Genomic DNA, 20,780 nt, shown 5'->3' with positions numbered 1-20,780 from the left:
CACAACATTATGTATGTGGTCGTACCAATTTAGGGTATTTGTAATTGTAATCCGTAACTATTTTGTTGAGTTTACAGCTTTCAGATTTGTGTGACTTATCGCTTAATCGAAATTTAGCGGATTTCTTTTAATAGTCATGTGAATAACTTGACACTTTTCTTTATTCAGGTTCAACTGACTTTTCGCACCATGCAAATATCTTATCTAAATCATTTTGCAATTCGTTTTGGTCATCTGATGACTTTACAAGATGCTAAATGACAGCATCATCTGCAAACAATGTAAGACGGCTACTGAGATTGTCTCCTATGTCGTTAATATAGATCAGGAAAAATATAGGGCCTATAACACTTCCTTGGGGAACGCCGGATATTATTTCTGTTTTGCTCTATGACTTTCCGTCCATTACTACGATCTGTGACCTTTCTGACAGGAAACCACGAATGCAGTCTCACAACTGAGGCGATATTCCATAGGCATACAGTTTGGTTAGAAGACGCTTGTGAGGAACGGTGTCTAAAGCCTTCTGGAAATCTAAAAATATGGGATCAATTTGACATCCCCTGTCGATAGCACTCATTACTTTGTGAGTATAAAGAGCTAGTTGTGTTTCACAAGAACGATATTTCCTGAATCCGCGCTGACTACGTGTCAATAAATCGTTTTCTTCGATGTTCTTCATAATATTCGAATACAGTATATGTTCCAAAGCGCTACTGCAAATCGACTTCAGTGATATGGGCCTGCAATTCAACAGGACACGATGTTTTACCAAATAGGTTTCTTCAACCTCATTCGTTGGTGGGATGATTACCTCAATGCTCACAGCTATTTCGCTTTATTGGCATACCGATTCTGGACTTAACGGCCTTCGAAAGAAAGTGTTTGATCATCCCTTATATAAGAATGTAATGAAATTTTCATGAAATGAATGGAATCAGGCGTGGCCAGATATCCTATTGGTTTAGCCTGTCCTTGGCAACCGTGGCGAGCGAATACGTCAGCGGGCCGAACGAGGAAATGTTTATGGCTTTCAGTTCCGCGTTTGGTTGTCGGGACCAGCAACTTGGTATTATTCTAAGTACAGAAATTTTATGTTAATGGTGCATGTCCAGATAATGATCTTGCTCAGGCCTGCAGAGTAACGCTTGGCGCGCTAGCGCGAGGCAGCGTCAGTCAGACCACGATCAAGCCGCGCGGCGCATTAACTGCCGATGGTCTGATACACGATACACCATCAGCTTGAGTGCGGTTTCTAGACTGTTGTCCACGCTCGTTCGCGATCAATGGACCACCCTGTATATGACGTTTATTGTGAAACAAACCCCGACAAATCGAACTCACAGTTCTCGTTAGCACCAAATCCTTTAAGGCTAGTGCATTGTGGCTACGTATCAGCTCCCACAAATTCACTGACGATACCCATTTTGGATTTCAGATAACTCCTGCGAGGCTACACTGCACGAAGTCTTTTAACTTCAAAGACGCAGGCCCTTCATCAAACCATAATTACGGGCGCTATTTTTTTTTAGATGAGACCCTCAAATAAAGTTCAAAGTATGATCAATCATAATACTCAATCAGATCCTTTTTATGTCTTTTGAGTCCCCCCCCCCCAAAAGTGCATACTTTGCACATTTTTTGCTCATTTGAATACCCTTAAAGTGCAAGTCACGTTTAATTTGTTTTGCATTCTATGTCCACTTCGACGAATATTTTAAAACACACACACACACTATATATATATATATATATATATATATATACACACGCGAGAGAGAGAGAGAGAGAGAGAGAGAGAGAGAGCGAGCGAGCGCAAGTAGGTTGGTGGAGGGTGGTTGTATGTAAGATTGTGCAGTTACTTTATATTTACTGATTTAAGTGTATTAGTCGGCCCCAGTACTATTGCACCTGAGAGCGAGGGCGCTTCGCTCGGCTTACCTTGAGTTTTTATCGTGATATTTCACGATGAGCCGTCGAATCACTTCATAGCATATGTACAGCTCTCTTGAAAGCGCTGACAGTGTGATGCATTTTCCCTAGTCACCACAGTACTTCTTCACTGTAAGGTCACCGCTTGTTTCCGATAGCGGGCACGGGAAGCCAAGTGCAGTAACGTAGTGGCTGTGTAGTACGCACGTTGATGGCTTTGAGTACTTAGTCAAATGTAAACAAAGAAGAGAAAAGGGCGAGACAGCGAAGATCGCGTACAGTTGTGCAAATTTCACAGAAAAAGCGAACGACCTAGGTATTAGTATAGAAGTAAGGAGGCGAATTACTTAGTAACCCGATACACCAGTAAGTGGAAGCTCGTAAAAACTGGTAACAGAAATGCCACAGCATATTGTTTTCTTCATAGATGAATGTGTTCTACAATGTGCTGTTCTAGAAACAATGTTAGTTTATGGTCCATCTGAGTACCACGCTACAAAATTCACTGAGATCTGTAATAGCGTTTGTCGTGAAGAATGGTAAATCTATGGAACACCCATGTATAGACACTACGAGCTCAGAATTGCTAGGGAATTACGACAATACCTACAGGGGTCTACAAAATTAGTACTGTCCCAACAGCAGATGCACACTGGCGTAGACAGAAAAAAAGGTGCTTGTATTCTGCGCACTGAGACGAATATATTTTCATCTGCACACAGGTCTTCATATGTGTGGGTAAGCTTTGATGCTAAGACATGAACTACGAGGTCTTACCTGTAGTTAAGCTCAGCAGCAGTGAAGACGAAGCTGGTGCTGGTGGCAGCGAGGAAGAGCGTCGGGAAGCCCATCAGCACGAAGGAGAGGATCTGGTACTTCCCGAAGTGGCCCAGCTCCTCCAGGATGTCGTCCAGGTCGATCTCCATGCTGGACATCCCTCGCTCCCTGAAACAGACGCCATTCACTATACCAGCTACAGGCTGCTGAGTTCTTACTTCAAATACTGTCTAGTTCAAATTATCCTCTGCTAACGTAGCTGGAATTCTTCGACTTGATTCACCGGAATGCTATTCGCAACGCAGCCTCCCAAGCTTTGGTGATTAGACACGAAGCATGGAATCGCCTGTCCACAGAAATCCTCACGGCTATAAGGCGTCCTGTCAGTATGTGCAACTGTCGGTCCTCTCGCACGAAGGGCAAACGTACAGTCAGCACTCCGCCAACAGAAAGACCACTCTTCTATCCTGATATAACGATCCAAGTATACCAAGCAAACGATTATTTGTACACTTACACCGACGTTTCCAGAATATCTGAGCAAGAAAACGTTGGAATTGCCTGTTTCTCTCCACAAATGTACCTCCAAAATGTTTCAACAGCTCAGAAAAGCTAAGTTTTATTTTCTTCCTGTGGAAACTATAGCCGTAATAGAAGCGTATGACATTTCTTCCGGTTTTCAAGGTCTTGACTTCATCCGAGTCGATGTCATTTTTGCTTCTTATAGGTCTAAAGGGCAAGAGAAGCGGCATTCCAAGAAAGGAATCCTTCCTTTAGCTACAATTTTCCAATGCACCCACCGTGAAATCTGAAGTAAGATGATAAAATATCTGTGGATGAAGTCGCCTTCCGGCATTATTCGTAATGGAGGAAGTAACACAGACCGGTTCCCCCACTCTATTTTCACCCTCTGAATTGCATCGTTTGGTCAGGCAGAACCATTTCCAAAGACAGACTCATATCTATTCAACGTTAAGTCTTAGATATGCATTCAGGCCGTTACGTCACGCAAATTTAGGTTTCACAAAATTTATCAACCAACACTGCTGACAACTGCTTGCGGCATCATTTTTAGCCCCGTTCTGCCAAGACACCACCTCTACATGACGTTGCATGCTGTTCACATGCAAGAAAAGAGAAAGAAACAGACGACTGTTTCTGCAGCAATTATGCTGATTTTGTTATTTTAATGATACATCAGTCAATTAATGTGTTTAACAAGAAGAGATGACGTCACTGCAGGTACCTTTCAGCGGTCTATACGGCGGTACTTACTGAAGGAAAATTAAGTAAGTATATAAATAAATAAGGCAATAAATAAATAATAGAAGCTGCTGCCGTCTCTCTTGCAATAGCAAGCACTAGCCTAATGTGTTGTAAACAAAAACGGAAGGACTCATATAGAAAAAAAATGAAATTTTGTTCACGAAAATTTGGAAATTTGTGGTAAGATCTTATGGGTTTTGTTCATATGTATCTATAAAGACAGAGAAATAAAACAAATTACATTACAAATCATTTCAAAACCCGAAGCTGACGATGTCTTTTGGAAAGTCTTATATGACCCCACCCAAGAAAAATTTAGAAAAATTAGAGTCCCTCCAGGTTGTGGCACAAATCAGACTGACTCTATAATTGTTCCTGACAAATGGTATTCCAGCCGGCTTTGTCAAATAAGAAACATTTTTTATTATACAGGCTATGAACAAGTCACTGACTGATGTAATTACTGTCATCTTCAGAAAATTTTAGGAAAGTCTTGAACATACGTAATCAATGAACGGTTTCAAATCTTTCATCCAGTGTCTCCAGCATGAGCCTGGTGTTGTAACTGAAGACAGTAGACAAAGCTGAAATATTGACATACGAGAATACTAACATTCCAATTTTTGACTGCCGCACAGTCAAATAAGACACACTGAAATGAGATGCTCAGTAGTGAAAAAATTAAAACTACTGACATGCAACAGGACACCAGGCCCCAATGGAACACTATTTGATTTTGCATTGAATACGACGATGGAATTAGCCTCCTTGCGTGCCGATTTGTATGTAGAATCTCTTGCGCCGCGAACAATCCCGCGTGACATGAAAAGACAGCAGATCACTTCTGTATTCAGGAAGGATTGAGGAACGGATGCACCCAATTACAGACCAATATCGGGAATGTTCGTCTGTTGCAGGACCCTAGATCATATTCTGGAGAAAATCAGCCCCTCTTCAAATATAAGCACGGATTTAGGAAAACAGTCTGCCGGCCCAAGACAGGGAACGACCACTCTTCTAAATCCCCCTGCAAGACAAAAACGAGGGCTTAAAATATATTGTTTTGTGCTGGTTAACGTTGAGCGAAATAGCTATGCACCAATGTAAAACACTTTGGCAGGAAGCCCTTACAAAACAAATATGGTAAAGCAGGTCACGTACCATAGAGGTTTTTAAAACATGTTTCTTTTTTAAGGGACAGTATCTTCATCGGCACCTAAATCGTTTTTTTTTTCTTACGATACGTCGCTTTCGAGATATTTAGTCGTCTTAAGTTAAAATAAACACCCTGTATTTATTAACTCTTTAAGACATTATAGCGTGTATAAGTGTTACTAGCTACTAGAGTTCTGTATGTACTAATATTATAAGATGTATTACTAATGTGATATTTACACCAGATGCCAACATAATAAAAGATTCTTCAGCACTTTTTCTGTAGCAAACAATCCTTAATTGCAAATTCCACGGTAACGCTACCAAGGAGGAAAAAAAATGCTTGCACTGAGTGGCGCAACCTGGTTGAAATGTCCACACGCCTTCTACTCCGGATCCTGCGGTTGAGCTGTTTGTGGAATGCTCGCTACACGGTAATAATGTGCAAGCCGCGGTTAACGTCGCTGACTTAAAGGGAAGAGTAATAGCCAGTTATGACGTAACTGAGACCGTCAATAAAATAGAAAACCTCCACTGCTTCCTCTTCTAGGATTCTCCAGAAGTACGTTTCTTTGTAGCTCGTGGGTATTCATTACAGAGTGAATAAGTCAGCCGAGCGAACACGGAAATCGGGCCTTAAGCTATGCAGATGTGCAAATCACTGCTGCGACCGTGTTCTCGACATAGCTGTCTCCAGTCAGGTAACTGTCCGTGTAGAGTTGTCCGTGGGAGGCCGGAGTCAACACGGCACAGTGCGAGTATTGTAGTCGTCTGAGGACCGCTAAAAAACCTACGAGTAAACATGCCCAGCCAGTCGCCCATCAAAATCTTTTAAGCTATCCTTAAATAATTAGAAAAATCTGATTCCGCTAAATACTTATTATACTCAGTCAACTTAGCTCTATGATATACGGCTGGTCGAGTGAGTCTGATAGGGGGATAAACCGCAATCGAGTCGATTCACCTCCTATGAGTGCGTCTCTTTCCTATGTTTGCGCTTCTGCAGTTATTATGGAATAGCAGCGTTGATGCGTCAGGATACTGTTTGAGAAGTCCCTTTCCTGCAGGTGTTTACCGACATATATTTCACTCGCTGTACCTAAGCTAACCGGTTTGATTGATTTCAAGCAACAGCCAATCTAGTCTGAAGTAGCTTCTGCCTCTTTACTCGTCTGCGGAGCATCTACACCTTAAAAGCGATAGTTGTCAGGCAAAATAAATAAATAGATAAGTAAAGTTCTACTTTACCTGAAGATACTGGTTTGGACAACGCAGCGTTTTACTTGGCAAGATCCTGGTGGAAGCCCCGCGGGGTAGCCTTGCCACGGCTCGCGAGGCTCCACCCGTCGGAGGTTCGAGTCCTCCCTCGGGAATGGGTGCGTGTGTGTGTGTGTGTGTGTGTGTGTGTGTGTGTGTGTGTGTGTGTGTGTGTGTGTGTGTGTGTGTGTGTGTTGTCCTCAGTTTAAGTTAGATTAACTAGTGTGTAAGTCTAGGGACCGATGACCTCAGCGGTTTGATCCTATAGGAACTTAACAGCAATTTCCAAATTTCCTGGTGGAAGTGGCATGCCCTGATCTACCTTCTACTTATCCGAAGCATTGTGCAACAGTTTCTGCAGAGGTGAAAGAAGCGACAAGCTACAGGAAAGAACGACACAGGAACGCCAGGGGCTCGAACTCTGGATAAATTAATTTGTAGTCTGACACTATCCAACTTGTCCAACAAGTGTGATGGCATGAATCTTGAGAAATCGCCACTCTTGCGCCGTCTGCCAGAGTAATGATAGATTTCAAATACGGAAAGTGTTCTCGTCGTCCCATCGATCTACCAGCGGCCTAACACAGCTTCTGAATTGGGAATAAAATAATATGCTTGCTTTTACCTTAAAAATTATGAACTATGATCTTCATTCCGAATAACAAAAATTTATTTTATGCCATACACAGTTGTGCGTAGTGATTTTTTATTGACTGTGTTCTAGGAACATAAATCCAAGTAACAAAACGCTCCATCAGGAAGATATGTAGCCACATCAAAAATGGTTCAAATGACTGAGCACTATGGGACTTAACATCTGAGGTCATCAGTCCCCTAGAACTTAGAACTACTTAAACCTAACTAACCTTAGGACTTTAAATGCGAACATTTTTAGGTTAGACTTTACCGTGACTGTTACTGACATTAAATGAAACACCAAGTTCACTGTTACCAGTCACCGTTTTATTTATTCCCACGACGCGTTTCGAAGGTTTAAACCTCCATCATCGATGATGGAGGTTTAAACCTTCGAAACGCGTCGTGGAAATATATAAAACAGTGACTGGTAACAGTGAACTTTTTGTTTCATTTAATAACCTTAGGACATCACACACATCCATGCCCGAGGCAGGATTCGAACCTGCGACCGTAGCGGTCGCGCGGTTCCAGACTGAAGCGCCTAGAACCGCTCGGTCACAACGGCCGGCGTATCCACATCAATAAGAATTACAACAATATTGGAAAAATATCACGAAGAGAGATGCATACGCTTCAGAGCGTTTGATAAGCCCTTTACCAGAATGAATGTTTCCATTACTCCAAGGCATCTCGTTCCCCTGCCTGCGGTGTAAGGAAACTTGCTTTGGCTTGATGCACACAGCACTACGTGCCCTGCAGGGGAAGGCGGGAGGAACAGACTGGACTACGTATGGAGGACGCGTCGAACCTTTAGGCTCAAAATTTTAGAGGTAAGAAACCGATATTTGAAGTCTTCAGTAACTAACATGGATCAAGAACATGGTAAAATCGGTGACCGTCTAGAACCGTATTGTGCACTTTCTCGTATTTTGCAGGTTTAGGACGTCCTTTCTGTGACTCATCCTCCAGAGCTGTGCAACCATGTCTGAATTCAGTTGCCCATTTTTCAACTGTTGCAAATGAAGGAACAGAGTCATGTGCGTACCCACGAGGGGCAGGGGAGGGCAACTGCCTGCCACCCCCTTAGAAAAAAAAAATGATAATTGCAAACCAAGCTCGCTGCCTGTGCCGCCACACGGGCAATATCAGTTTGAAGAAAAGCAGAACGAGCAATGGATACTGACTAGCAGCGAGTGTCCTCAGAGCAGTTAGTCGTGAAAGAGTGGACTATTTCTCCGTTCGCCGCTCATCATCTTGCGAACCAAAAGAACCCATATCTTTGGGCACTAAACGCTGTCAATATCGTCGTACCTTCAATTAGGCATGTTTTTTATCGTGTTACGACCGAGCGAGATGGCGCAGTGGTCAGCACACTGGATTCATTTTCGGAAGGACGACGGTTCAAATCCTGTCTGGCCACTCAGATTTAGGGTTTTCGTGATTTCCCTAAATATCTTGAGTAAAATGCAACAGTTCTTTGAAAGGGCACGACCGATTTCCTTCCTCATACTCTCTAATTCTGTGTTTCTGCTCCGCCTCTAGTCACCAGGTTGTCGACGGGACGTTAAACTCTGATCTTCCTTCCTTATTTTTCGTCTTACCAACCAATGTCTACAGCTACTCAGAATGTACAATATATAAAGTATTCGCATGTTCCAAACGTTACATGCCTGACAGCAAAATAGTGTAAGTGCGCTGCAGTCTTTTTGTAAAATTCAAAAATTACTCCGGAAAATTAACTTTTTTCCAAACTGAAGAACACGTTCCAAGGTACATCATGGTCATGTACCTACCAACAAATATTAGACTGAAATTTAAAAGCTTTGCAATCGAGAAAATCTTTTAAATTCCGTATTTAGTCGTCAATCTGCTACATTATTTCTCTAATACAAATCAATAAACAGTAAGTGAAATCGAATTAAGCAGAAGTATTCTCACAAACCAGTTACAAGTTTAATACATTTTGAAACAGAAGTTGTAGGAAACTGACAGTTTTCCATGTTCAAGACATATTTGACTGTGTAAATTTCGGCTTTTATGCCATTATCAAATACAATGCTAAAAGCTCTTAGACCATTATTATGTCATATCTGTTAAGGTAGTCTAAAGCAGGTAAACAAGACTTGGCTGGTCTTGTTTACCTGCTTTGGACTGTTTTAACAGATATGACATAGAAATGCTCTAATAACTTTTAGCGGGCGCTGATGACCGCGAGTTGAGGGCTCCACAAACCAAACATCATCTTCGTCATCTAATAACTTTTAGCATTATACTTGATAATGACATAGAAGCTGAAATCTAGATAGTACAGAAGGTAAATATAGTAATACACAGTGAAACGGTGGTTCACTCTTTTAAAGAGTATGGTGCATGACTGTGGCTCAGCACCAACGGAAACTCAGTGAATTTGCAAATATCCCATGTTTCATCGTAGAAGAACTTCTGTTTTAAGGTACAAGATGGTACACGATCGACGAAGCATGGTTTTAGCGTCCACAATTTATGTAACTAGTTTTAAAAAGTATAGAATTTTACTTAAATTTGAGAATTAATAAGATATTCCAAACAGCTTTAACATATTATACATTACTTACATGCGTAAAACTCATATTTAGAGTTTTGCTGCACAAAACGCAATCTCATGTCTAGCAACAACAAAAACTATAGAAAATCTCAGAAACTGCTTATGGCGGTCTGTAGCATGCATTCGTTCACGTGATTCTAAGATCAGTCGCTAGGCTAAAGTACCGACCAAAAAGCATCGAGTGCTCCTAGGTACACTCTCCCCTACATATCTCTTACAGACTATACCATTTAAGTACATTACAGGTAGTATTACAAAGAGAAAGTGTTCGTGTATTTCGTGATTAATAAACAGTTTTTCGGTAGCTTTGAGATTTATTTTTTAAGAAACTGTACTACTTTTCGTTGATCCCTCCCCCCTTCCCCGAAAATAACAAGACTTATCCCCACCACCCCTTCCCAACTCAGATTCTGGGGACGATCTTCATTATACATATACTTTCACCAATTTGTGGTGAATTTCAACTGGCGATAAACCGCCTAAAGAAAGTATTTTTGTGGCGAAACTTTATTCCATTCCCTATACGAGAGGAAGCCAAGGAACACGACAATCTTTGAAATTTGTACGAACTTCTACAGTTAGCAGGCTAAATCAGTAAATTTAAAAGTGAGCGTGGAATGACAAGGAGACTTTTTGCAACCGCAAAACTATTTAAAGACTTCTATGTAATTTTTTCTATAGATGAAATCGGTAGCTTTGTATGCAGCCGAAATCCTCTTCCTTAGTAGCCACAAATAACTCCTGGCAGACCCAGAGAAGAAAGTGTGCTTAGTCATCAAAGAATACTTGCAGCCGATTATAAGAACGGCAGTCATCAACATAAATCCGAGAAATTAGTCTACAGTAAAGTAGAAATCTCAAAGAAATGATCTGCGAAGGAATGTCCTGGTTCACAAGCGCCAAAGAAGACGGCCTGTCATTAGACGCTTTCCACAGAGATCTTTTCCGCAAACAGTTGCGCTTAATGGTGCAGAAGAAAACGAAGCTCACTGCGAAATGGAACAAGGCTTAACGTGGTCTGAGTCAGCTCTAATGAAATGAAAATAAATAACTAATTAATAATAATAATAATAATAATAATAATAATAATAATAATAATAATAAACCCCGTGGAGGCCCGGGAAAAGAATAGGCCTCCGGTATGTTCTGCCAGTCGTAAAAGGCGACGGAAAGAACAAACCACTAATAGGGCTAACCCCCCTTTTAGTGTTATTAGTTGGTTCAGTACAGAACTAAAGAAGCCTCGGACAAGCGCCGTCATGGTCGGGGACGACGCTTGAACCCTATGCCCGCCCACAATGGTAATGACACTGCTAGCCAACTGGAAAATGATTTAAATCCAAATAGAGGTGTTTTGCAGGATATGCTTCCTGCAACCACCCTAGAAGGAAAACAAAGACAGAGGATGAGATGGTCAGATGAAGTTAATCGACACCTCATGTTCTGTTATTACCAAGCAACAAACCTAGGAACCAACACAACTGGATACAGATCACAAGTATACACAACATTTATTACCACATACCCGGAATTAAAATTTTTAACAGAACGACTAGCTGATCAGATCCGTGTAATAATAAAAAATAACAGGATACCCCAGTCAGAATTAGAAAACATCAAACAACAAGTACAACAAATACAGGAACAAAATAATGTGCAATTAGCAGAAGAAGAAAATACAGTAATGGACTCGAACATCCCAGAGCAAACAAACAAAGAACAACACGCATCAATCAATCAGAGGAAAACGAAATCTTAAGACAGCCACCAGAACAAGCACAAATAGAACACGAAGTGACACACATGTTAGATATAGAAGAAAAATTTCAGCTGACATGTATAGAATACAAAGACACAAATACAGACATTAGACTATTCTTGCAAAGACCGCCAAATAACCCACAAGTCGAAACAACAATAAAAACTATCAACACAATCATACACAACAAAATAAATGAATATACAACTATGGAAGAGTTACAACTACCGGTTTATATAGGAGCACTCACTACACTAAATATACACACTAGGCAAAGATCAGAACCAACCAACACACAGAAGAAACCCACAAAACCAGCATGGCAACACAGGCTACAGATCAGAATAGAAAAACTGAGAAAGGACATCGGACAGCTAACACAATTTATAAGAAATGAAATGTAAGAAAAAAACCGAAAAACGTTAGGTAAAATCTCACAACAAGAAGCGATAGAGCAATTAGATGAAAAGAAACAGAAATTACAAGCATTGGCCAAACGACTTAGAAGATACAAAAAAAGTGAAAATAGAAGGAAACAAAACCAAACATTCAACGCAAACCAAAAGAAATTTTACCAGACAATAGATCACACACACATTAAAATAGACAATCCACCAAACATAACAGACATGGAAAACTTCTGGAGCAACATATGGTCAAACCCGGTACAACATAACAGGCATGCACGGTGGATACAAGCAGAAACAGACACATACAAGATGATACCACAAATGCCTGAAGTGATAATTTTGCAACATGAAGTCACACAAGCAATTAATTCTACACACAACTGGAAAGCCCCTGGAAAAGATAAAATAGCAAATTTCTGGCTAAAGAAATTCACCTCAACACATTCACATCTAACTAAATTATTTAACAGTTACGTTGCAGACCCATACACATTCCCTGATACACTTACACATGGAATAAGTTATCTGAAACCTAAAGATCAAGCAGACACACCAAACCCAGCTAAATATCGCCCCATAACATGCCTACCAACAATATACAAAATATTAACTCCAGTCATTAAACAGAAATTAATGACACATACAACACAGAACAAAATTATAAATGAAGAACAAAAAGGCTGCTGCAAAGGAGCACGAGGATGTAAAGAGCAACTGATAATAGATGCAGAGGTGACATATCAAGCTGAAACTAAACAAAGGTCACTACACTATGCATACATTGATTACCAAAAAGCTTTTGATAGTGTACCCCACTCATGGTTACTACAAATATTGGAAATATACAAAGTAGATCCTAAATTGATACAGTTCCTAAACATAGTAATGAAAAATTGGAAAACCACACTTAATATCCAAACAAATTCAAATAATATCACATCACAGCCAATACAGATTAAGCGTGGAATATACCAAGGAGACTCATTAAGTCCTTTCTGGTTCTGCCTTGCCCTGAACCCACTATCCAACATGCTAAATAATACAAATTATGGATACAATATTACTGGAACATACCCACACAAAATCACACATTTGCTATACATGGATGATCTGAAACTACTGGCAGCAACAAATCAACAACTCAACCAATTACTAAAGATAACAGAAGTATTCAGCAATGATATAAATATGGCTTTTGGAACAGACAAATGTAAGAAAAATAGCATAGTCAAGGGAAAACACACTAAACAGGAAGATTACATATTGGATAACCACAGCGACTGCATAGAAGCGATGGAAAAAACAGATGCCTATAAATATCTAGGATACAGACAAAAAATAGGAATAGATAATACAAATATTAAAGAAGAACTAAAAGAAAAATATAGACAAAGACTAAAAAAAATACTGAAAACAGAATTGACAGCAAGAAACAAGATAAAAGCTATAAATACTTATGCTATACCAATATTGACCTACTCATTTGGAGTAGTGAAATGGAACAACACAGACCTAGAAGCGCTCAATACACTTACACGATCACAATGCCACAAACATAGAATACATCACATACATTCAGCAACAGAAAGATTCACATTAAGCAGAAAGGAAGGAGGAAGGGGATTTATCGACATAAAAAACCTACATTATGGACAGGTAGACAATTTACGAAAATTCTTTATAGAACGAGCAGAAACTTGCAAAATACACAAAGCAATCACTCATATAAATACATCGGCTACACCACTGCAATTTCATAACCACTTCTACAACCCTTTAGATCACATAACATCAACAGACACGAAGAAAATAAATTGGAAAAAGAAAACACTACATGGCAAGCACCCGTATCATTTAACACAGCCACACATCGATCAAGACGCATCCAACACATGGCTAAGAAAAGGCAATATATACAGTGAGATGGAAGGATTCATGATTGCAATACAGGATCAAACAATAAACACCAGATATTACAGCAAACATATTATTAAAGATCCCAATACCACAACAGATAAATGCAGACTTTGCAAACAACAAATAGAAACAGTAGATCACATCACAAGCGGATGTACAATACTAGCAAATACAGAATACCCCAGAAGACATGACAATGTAGCAAAAATAATACATCAACAGCTTGCCTTACAACATAAACTTATAAAACAACACGTTCCCACATACAAGTATGCACCACAAAGTGTACTGGAGAATGATGAATTCAAATTATACTGGAACAGAACCATTATAACAGATAAAACAACACCACATAACAAACTTGACATCATACTCACCAATATAAAGAAGAAATTAACACAACTAATCGAAATATCCATACCCAATACAACAAATATACAGAAGAAAACAGAAGAAAAAATTGAAAAATACATCCAACTGGCTGAGGAAGTCAAGGATATGTGGCATCAGGATAAAGTTGACATTATACCAATTATACTATCAACTACAGGAGTCATACCACACAATATCCACCAGTACATCAATGCAATACAGCTACATCCAAACTTATACATACAACTACAGAAATCAGTAATTATTGATACATGTTCAATTACCCGAAAGTTCCTAAATGCAATATAACACATACCATACAGTTAAAAGGAAGTGACGCTTGATCAAGGTCCGCGTCACTTTCCATTTTTAACCAGACTTAACGTCTGAGAAAGTAAAGAATAATAATAATAATAATAACAATAATAATAATAATAAGTGGTGCAAAACGGATGAAAAGTAAATACACTAGTTTCACTGAGAACTTCCTTACCCCATTCTCCTTCGCAGAAGGTCGGACGACAATCAGAACTGAAGCAATATACAGCGCCACAGTGAATTTGAAGCTTGTGAGCGAATCAGAAAAGAAAGGAAAAGTAATCTAAGTGAATGATGCGTCCTGGGAACTGGCTGCCCGATAACAACGCAATGCAAGCAGACAAAATGTTATGCGCATCCGCACGCTCAACAAATGTATTTTTCCCAAGGCACTCATTCTTTCTTAACAACCACCATTATTACGAAAATCGCTTGTAACTATCCCTTTATCCGTACGTGGGAAAGGACATATTTAATGTGACCAGGAACGTTCAAACAGGCTGTGGCGAAAGAACTTCTGATCAGACTACTTTCGGGGTGTATATGCTCGCTCTAAGCTCACAGTGATACACAATGAGCATCGGAAAGAAGGTTACAGTTCAATGTCCCGTCGACGGCAGGATCGTTTTGGATGTAACATACGCTCGGACGAGGCAAAAATTGGCAAAGAAGTTGGTCAGTCATTTGAAGAAACAATGTCGATAGTCGGCTTAATGATTTAGGGAAACCTAAATCTGGTTGCCCGAAAGCCAATTCGAATGACGCTCCACCAGTATCTTACCACCGTCACCCCTCGCACTGTAATAGAAGTATAATTTAAAAGTCCGCGTGTTTCTCAGTTTGTGGTCGCCTGCGATGTTCACCGCGTCAAAAGAACTCTGAACCCCGAAATTCCTTTGCAGCATTCCGGTAGACTACTGCAGAGATCGAGCTGTTGAGTGGCACGCTGGACAGCTACACGTAATGAAACATAACTAATGGCTACCCTCAAATTTCCATCTGCTGCTAATTTATCCATCGAACCCTTGTTAGCCGTGCTGGATGAGGGGAATGATAAAAACTGTGTCGTCGAATATGCACACGACATTTTGGTAGCTATCTCAGTACACTCGAGGACAAAGACCGAAGCGAAAGCAACAAGTATTGTATCGCTTATGTAGAGATGTTGCGTAAACAAAAAACTCACAGGTGCTGCCCGTGAGACAACCTTTTTACTCTTCAACGATAGTCTGTCAAAAACTACAAATCCTAGCATCACATTCAGAGGAATTTCGATCCGCAAGAGTCAGGTATATAGGAATGTACTTAGACAAAAAAATAGCTTTCTCGGCTCACCTCGGTAAAGTCACTGAAAAAGGATGTTAATACATGCATTATTTAGCGCAGGTTGGAATTGTAAATTACCATTGGTGTCAACTAGGTTATACCATAGCTCCATCTTTATTGGCACTGTGGGATTCGCAGCAATCGTATGTGTCAAGCAGTTGCGCTACCATCATCTGAAAGCACACATGAGAGGTACTAGGCGACGTTTGCTTCTAAGGTTACCAAGAGCGTTTGGTACAACACAAATAGAAGCTCTTTTAGTAATTTTGGAAATGCATTCAGAGCATATAACTGTCAGATGCAGAGTTCCATGTTACTGGTTGAGGAAAGCAGGCCATTGAAAAAATTGGAAATAAAATCACGAAGGAAGTTCACTCAAGTCCTAGAGAACCAGTACCAGTACGTGGCTATAGGAAAGGGACAATAAGGACGCTGGTAGTCATGTTTACGAACTGTTCCCAGAAATTTGTGAAAGAGACACGGTGCTGAAAATGAGTCTTAGTTAAAGCACGATCAATTTGATAACGACACGTAGTCGGTAGCTTGCTCTATTAACATAAAAGCGCCAAAAAACACGGATATCAATGTGATGAGGTCGGTCCACCAGATCACGTTCTTTTTCAATGTCTTCTAAACAATGATATTTGTGGTAGTAAAAATGTGTAACGAACAGTCACATGAAAACGAAACAGATGGAAAAGTAAGTGAACTGCTTATTATGTCAAAAATGACCATCATAACTTAATACATTTATCCTACTATGAGACAAGACGGTCAGTGTCTTCTTGGAAAAATATTTGTGGTTGCCTACATAATCATAGTTTTACTCAGACGTAAATCTCTTCGTCCGATGTAAATCAACGGTTGGAATGTCGTTCTTCAGGGCTCCAAAACTATGGAAATCGCATGGTGAGAGGGAGGTTGAGTAAGGGCTTCCCAGAGGAACTTTCGCAGAGTAGTCGAAATAACCTTGGCAACATATGGGCGGACCTATAACAGAATGAATGATACTGTCGGCCAGCCTGGATATGGTTTCCCACATACGACTAGGTGAATACAGGGCTGGTACCCAAGTCACGCCTCACTTACACGATTTACAAACATTTAGAAAACTTTCGCTCACTTTCACATGAATAACACCACAAGCAGACAGCTGGAGCACACATTCCCTCCCACAGGATAATAGGGTGGCGACAGGAAGGGCATCCACCCACCCCTCAAATTAACCGTGCCGAATCCGTTAAAAACCATGCTGACCCTACGCCGATGCGAGAAAAAGGCAGATTAATCAGTTTTTATTGTTCCACTTTTTAAGACTTTGCTTTTAAACGTTTACTCTGTTGTGTTCCACATACAACAACACTCCATTCTTTCCGATTGTCAGCAGTTCCACTTTCTTCAGTTATAACCCTTCCCCCCCCCCCAAAAAAAAAAAAAAAAAAAAAAAAATGCTGACCCAATTCCTCTTCTTCTTGGTCTGTCTACTTCTTTTATCCTAGGTAGTTCCCTTGCAACCGAACAAACAAGATCGTCTAAGTATATTCTTTCGTATTACTTCGGCAGCAAGTTTCCATTACACCTCCCTGTCGTTAGTGCAGTCGATTATTAAGAAGTACAGTTTTTACCAATTCTATGCCAGTTTACATTTCTTTATTACTTCACCAATAGCGATAGCAACCCGCTTCCCACGTAATTACTAAAATTGGTTATTTTACCATCACCACAATAATCATCATCATCAAGTAACGACTAATTATGTTTTCAGCTTTCAGTCAACTGTCCGATGTTACTGAATGTAACATGTAGTTTTAACATCTCCACATTCATTAAGTTCCGTAGTTAAAATTGAGAAAATGTACAGCAGTCAGTCGCAAATAATCTCTCTATTGCAGATCTAGATTTCAGACACTGTGCTGCTATCATGAGTAAAGTAAGATGGGAGTCAAATCATCATTATCGCTTGTGTATAAGAATAGCGCCAACTAGACTATCCGTGTCAGAGTTTCAGTTCACAGAGCATGAAATGAAATACTCACATTGATAGTCTAGTAAGCGCTATTCGCATAGACCAGTGATGAGAATGATTTGATTTTCATCTCGTCGCATTGATGATAGCCACACAGCTATTGAAATGCAGATCTGCAATAAATATTATTAGGGACTGATTGCTGTAAATTTTCTCATCTTTAAATAAGTAGTCACTGAGCACACCAGTTCCATATGGAATCGAACCTGATAAAAGTACTGTAGTTATTTCTACCTTATGATAGGTAATTAATTATAACTGATTATTACTATGCATGAATTTTTGTGACATGTCTGACCAATAACTTATGTTGAACGTTAGCTATATGATATGTATCGTTTAAGAAACTCTGTATTCTACAGCATTATTGGGTGGATCAAAATTAGAAGGTGTAATTGATAATAAACCCACACCCGGAATCGAGATCTCGAACTAAGTATTGTCACGCAAAACTCTACCCAGTAACTGGGCAACTCAGCTAAGCAGTATTGAACGAAGATTCAGGAGCTGTACAAAAATATGAAAATACCGCGAGAAATGCATGCCTGAATATAGGGCGTGCTGAAAAGTGATGAAACCGAAATATTTTATGTAAAAACTTTTAAAGCTTTTTAAATTTAAAAAAACATTAACATTCTGTAACTTTATTCTTCCTTTCTACACATTTATTTCTCACATAGTCACCCTGGAGAATAACACTTACCGCCCAACTAGAGACCAATTTGTTAATACCGTCTCTACAGAATCTTCGACACTGTTGACGGAGCAAAAACCTCACCTCTGCTTGCAAAGTGAAGTCGTCGAAGGTGCACTTCAAGTTTTAGAAACAGATGAAAATCGTACGGGGCAAGTCGGCGCTGTATGGAGGATGATGGATGACCGTGAACACAAGGTGTTGGGCTGTTGCAAATATGTCAGCGCTCGTTTGTGGTCTGATATTGTCATGTTGAAGGAGTGGGTGCCCCATGTGTGGACAAACTCTTTGAACTCTAAACTCGGCTATAGCACGCTTTTCCTCAAGCGCCGACATAGCTACGTTACACGCCACCATGCTATCCGCTACGATTCGGAGCTGTCTAGCGGCAGAGTGCTGCAGATATGTACACATGAAGAATAAAGAAGTATGGAATAAAGATTTAGGATGTTAATACCGTTTTTTTTATTTAAAAAGCATTAAGAGTTTTCACTTAAAAATTTTGGATGCATTACTTTTCAGCAAATCCTCGTAAATGCAAATGCCAGGCAAGCCTGCAGGTTGCACAGTTGTATTTGATCACGAACGGCACCTGTGAAATAGCCATAATACATTGCTAGTGTCAGGACATTGTACTGTGCAGTTGTGCGTACAGTATGTCGGAGCTAAGCGAATTCGAATGTGGACAAATTGTAGGAGGTCATACGGTTGGTGCTTCCGTAACCAAGGCAGCCGAAGTGTTTGGTGCTTCGAGAGGCACCATATCGAAGATTTATACCGCACAGAGGGAGTGCGGGATAGCACCATCTGCTAATTCACAACGCAGACGAATTTGTGTGTGGTGTGATTGTGACAGACAGTCATTGGAAATGAATGAGACGAAAAGTAAGAGGACGCCAGCAGCAAAAGTCACTGCAGATCTGAACGTCGCACTCACGAACTCCTATAAGACGAACTGAGTTCCAGAACCCAGGGAATTGTAGGGCGAGTTAGAATTCCAATACTAGCCATCAGTGATGAAAATTCTAGCAACAAGAAAACGTGATGCTGAAGTCATAAAACCTGGACTGTGCAGTAACAGAAGAATGTAATTCGGTCAGATGAGTTTTTTTCATACTGTTTCCATATTCTGGTCGAATTTACGTCCCAAGAGCAAAACTTGGCGGCGGTTCGGTGATAATTTGGGTAGCTATATCGTTTTGTGTTAGAATACTCTAGTTAGAGAGTTTGATACTGGGTCCAGTATTTTTTTCTAACAGACTGCGTAATAATGTTTCTGGCTTAGTAATCATTACACAGCAATTACAGCAGGTGTTATACAAACCACTAGCAATTATTTAATAACACAGAAATGAGAGTAGAATCGCTTTTATTACCCCTCATACAGAGACATATTTTGCCTTTCAAAGCTTCCACTGCTCGCTTCCACTCTATACACCCCTACATGCTTTCCGGTCTATTGTCAGCATAACTTCCCTTCGTCGGCCGGTGTGGCCGTGCGGTCCTAGGCGCTACAGTCTGGAACCGCGTGACCGCTACGGTCGCAGGTTCGAACCCTGCCTCGGGCATGGATGTGTGTGATGTCCTTAGGTTAGTTAGGTTTACGTAGTTCCAAGTTCTAGGGGACTGATGACCACATGTTTAGTCCCATAGTGCTCAGAGCCATTTGAACCATTTTTTTTTTTAAACTTCCCTTCCCTTCAGTTACACCCCTTCGCCCAGAAGTATACAAAAAATCTAATCTCTCTCTCCGTCTAGTCTTACTTCCTTTACCATGGGCAGTTTACCTGTAACCGTGTTATGCAAACGGATTCCAAGGTTACAAGTTTGTATATGGTATTATTGTGTAATAACAAAGCCATATTTCATGTCAATTATTTTATGTTTCGATGACTTAGTGCTCTTTCTGTGATTTTGCTTTAATTTATGGAAACCACTGGATATGTTTATCTCTCTTTATGTTGTGACATTGTAGAGAATCGAGAGCGGCGCAGGAAGTATCGACGACTGCAGGGATACTGCACAGCGACGAGGCGACAACTAGGTGCCAGGAAGACGCAGTGCCCCGTGCAGTTCCAAGGCGCCACCTCCGCGTCTCTGACCTGAAATAGCGGCGCCAGAGGCCCGCAGGGCAGTTCTGTTCGAGGTCGGATCTCGCCCACTCCAGGAAGTTCCTGTCGGCGTAACATCGTCGTGCTGCCTACTCGCCGGGACAGTCCGTGTCAACCGTCGGGAAGTGAAGAGGCTTCTCTCTCCTGTGAACTGTGCCTACGCGGCAACGCTATCAACAAGTGTTGGTCGACTGGTTGGTTGGGCACCAGTCAGCGAGGTCATCGGTCCCATCGGAT

General features: G+C 40.5%; 1 protein-coding gene across 1 annotated transcript in view; it reads right to left on the bottom strand.

The window, feature by feature from the left end:
• The window catches only part of LOC126249052 (organic cation transporter protein-like), a 562,555-nt gene that overhangs the window by 175,662 nt on the left and 366,113 nt on the right, over positions 1-20,780 (bottom strand). The window contains exon 3 of the mRNA XM_049950685.1: positions 2,710-2,877. Coding sequence (XP_049806642.1) covers positions 2,710-2,867 — 158 coding nt within the window. The 5' untranslated portion in view covers positions 2,868-2,877. The remainder of the gene's footprint in view (positions 1-2,709; positions 2,878-20,780) is intronic.

Source organism: Schistocerca nitens, chromosome 3 (genome assembly GCF_023898315.1).
Source record: "Schistocerca nitens isolate TAMUIC-IGC-003100 chromosome 3, iqSchNite1.1, whole genome shotgun sequence".
NCBI classification, from domain to species: Eukaryota; Metazoa; Arthropoda; class Insecta; order Orthoptera; family Acrididae; genus Schistocerca; species Schistocerca nitens.
Note: the sequence above shows the minus strand (reverse complement) of the source record. Positions and strands in the feature narration are given on the sequence as shown.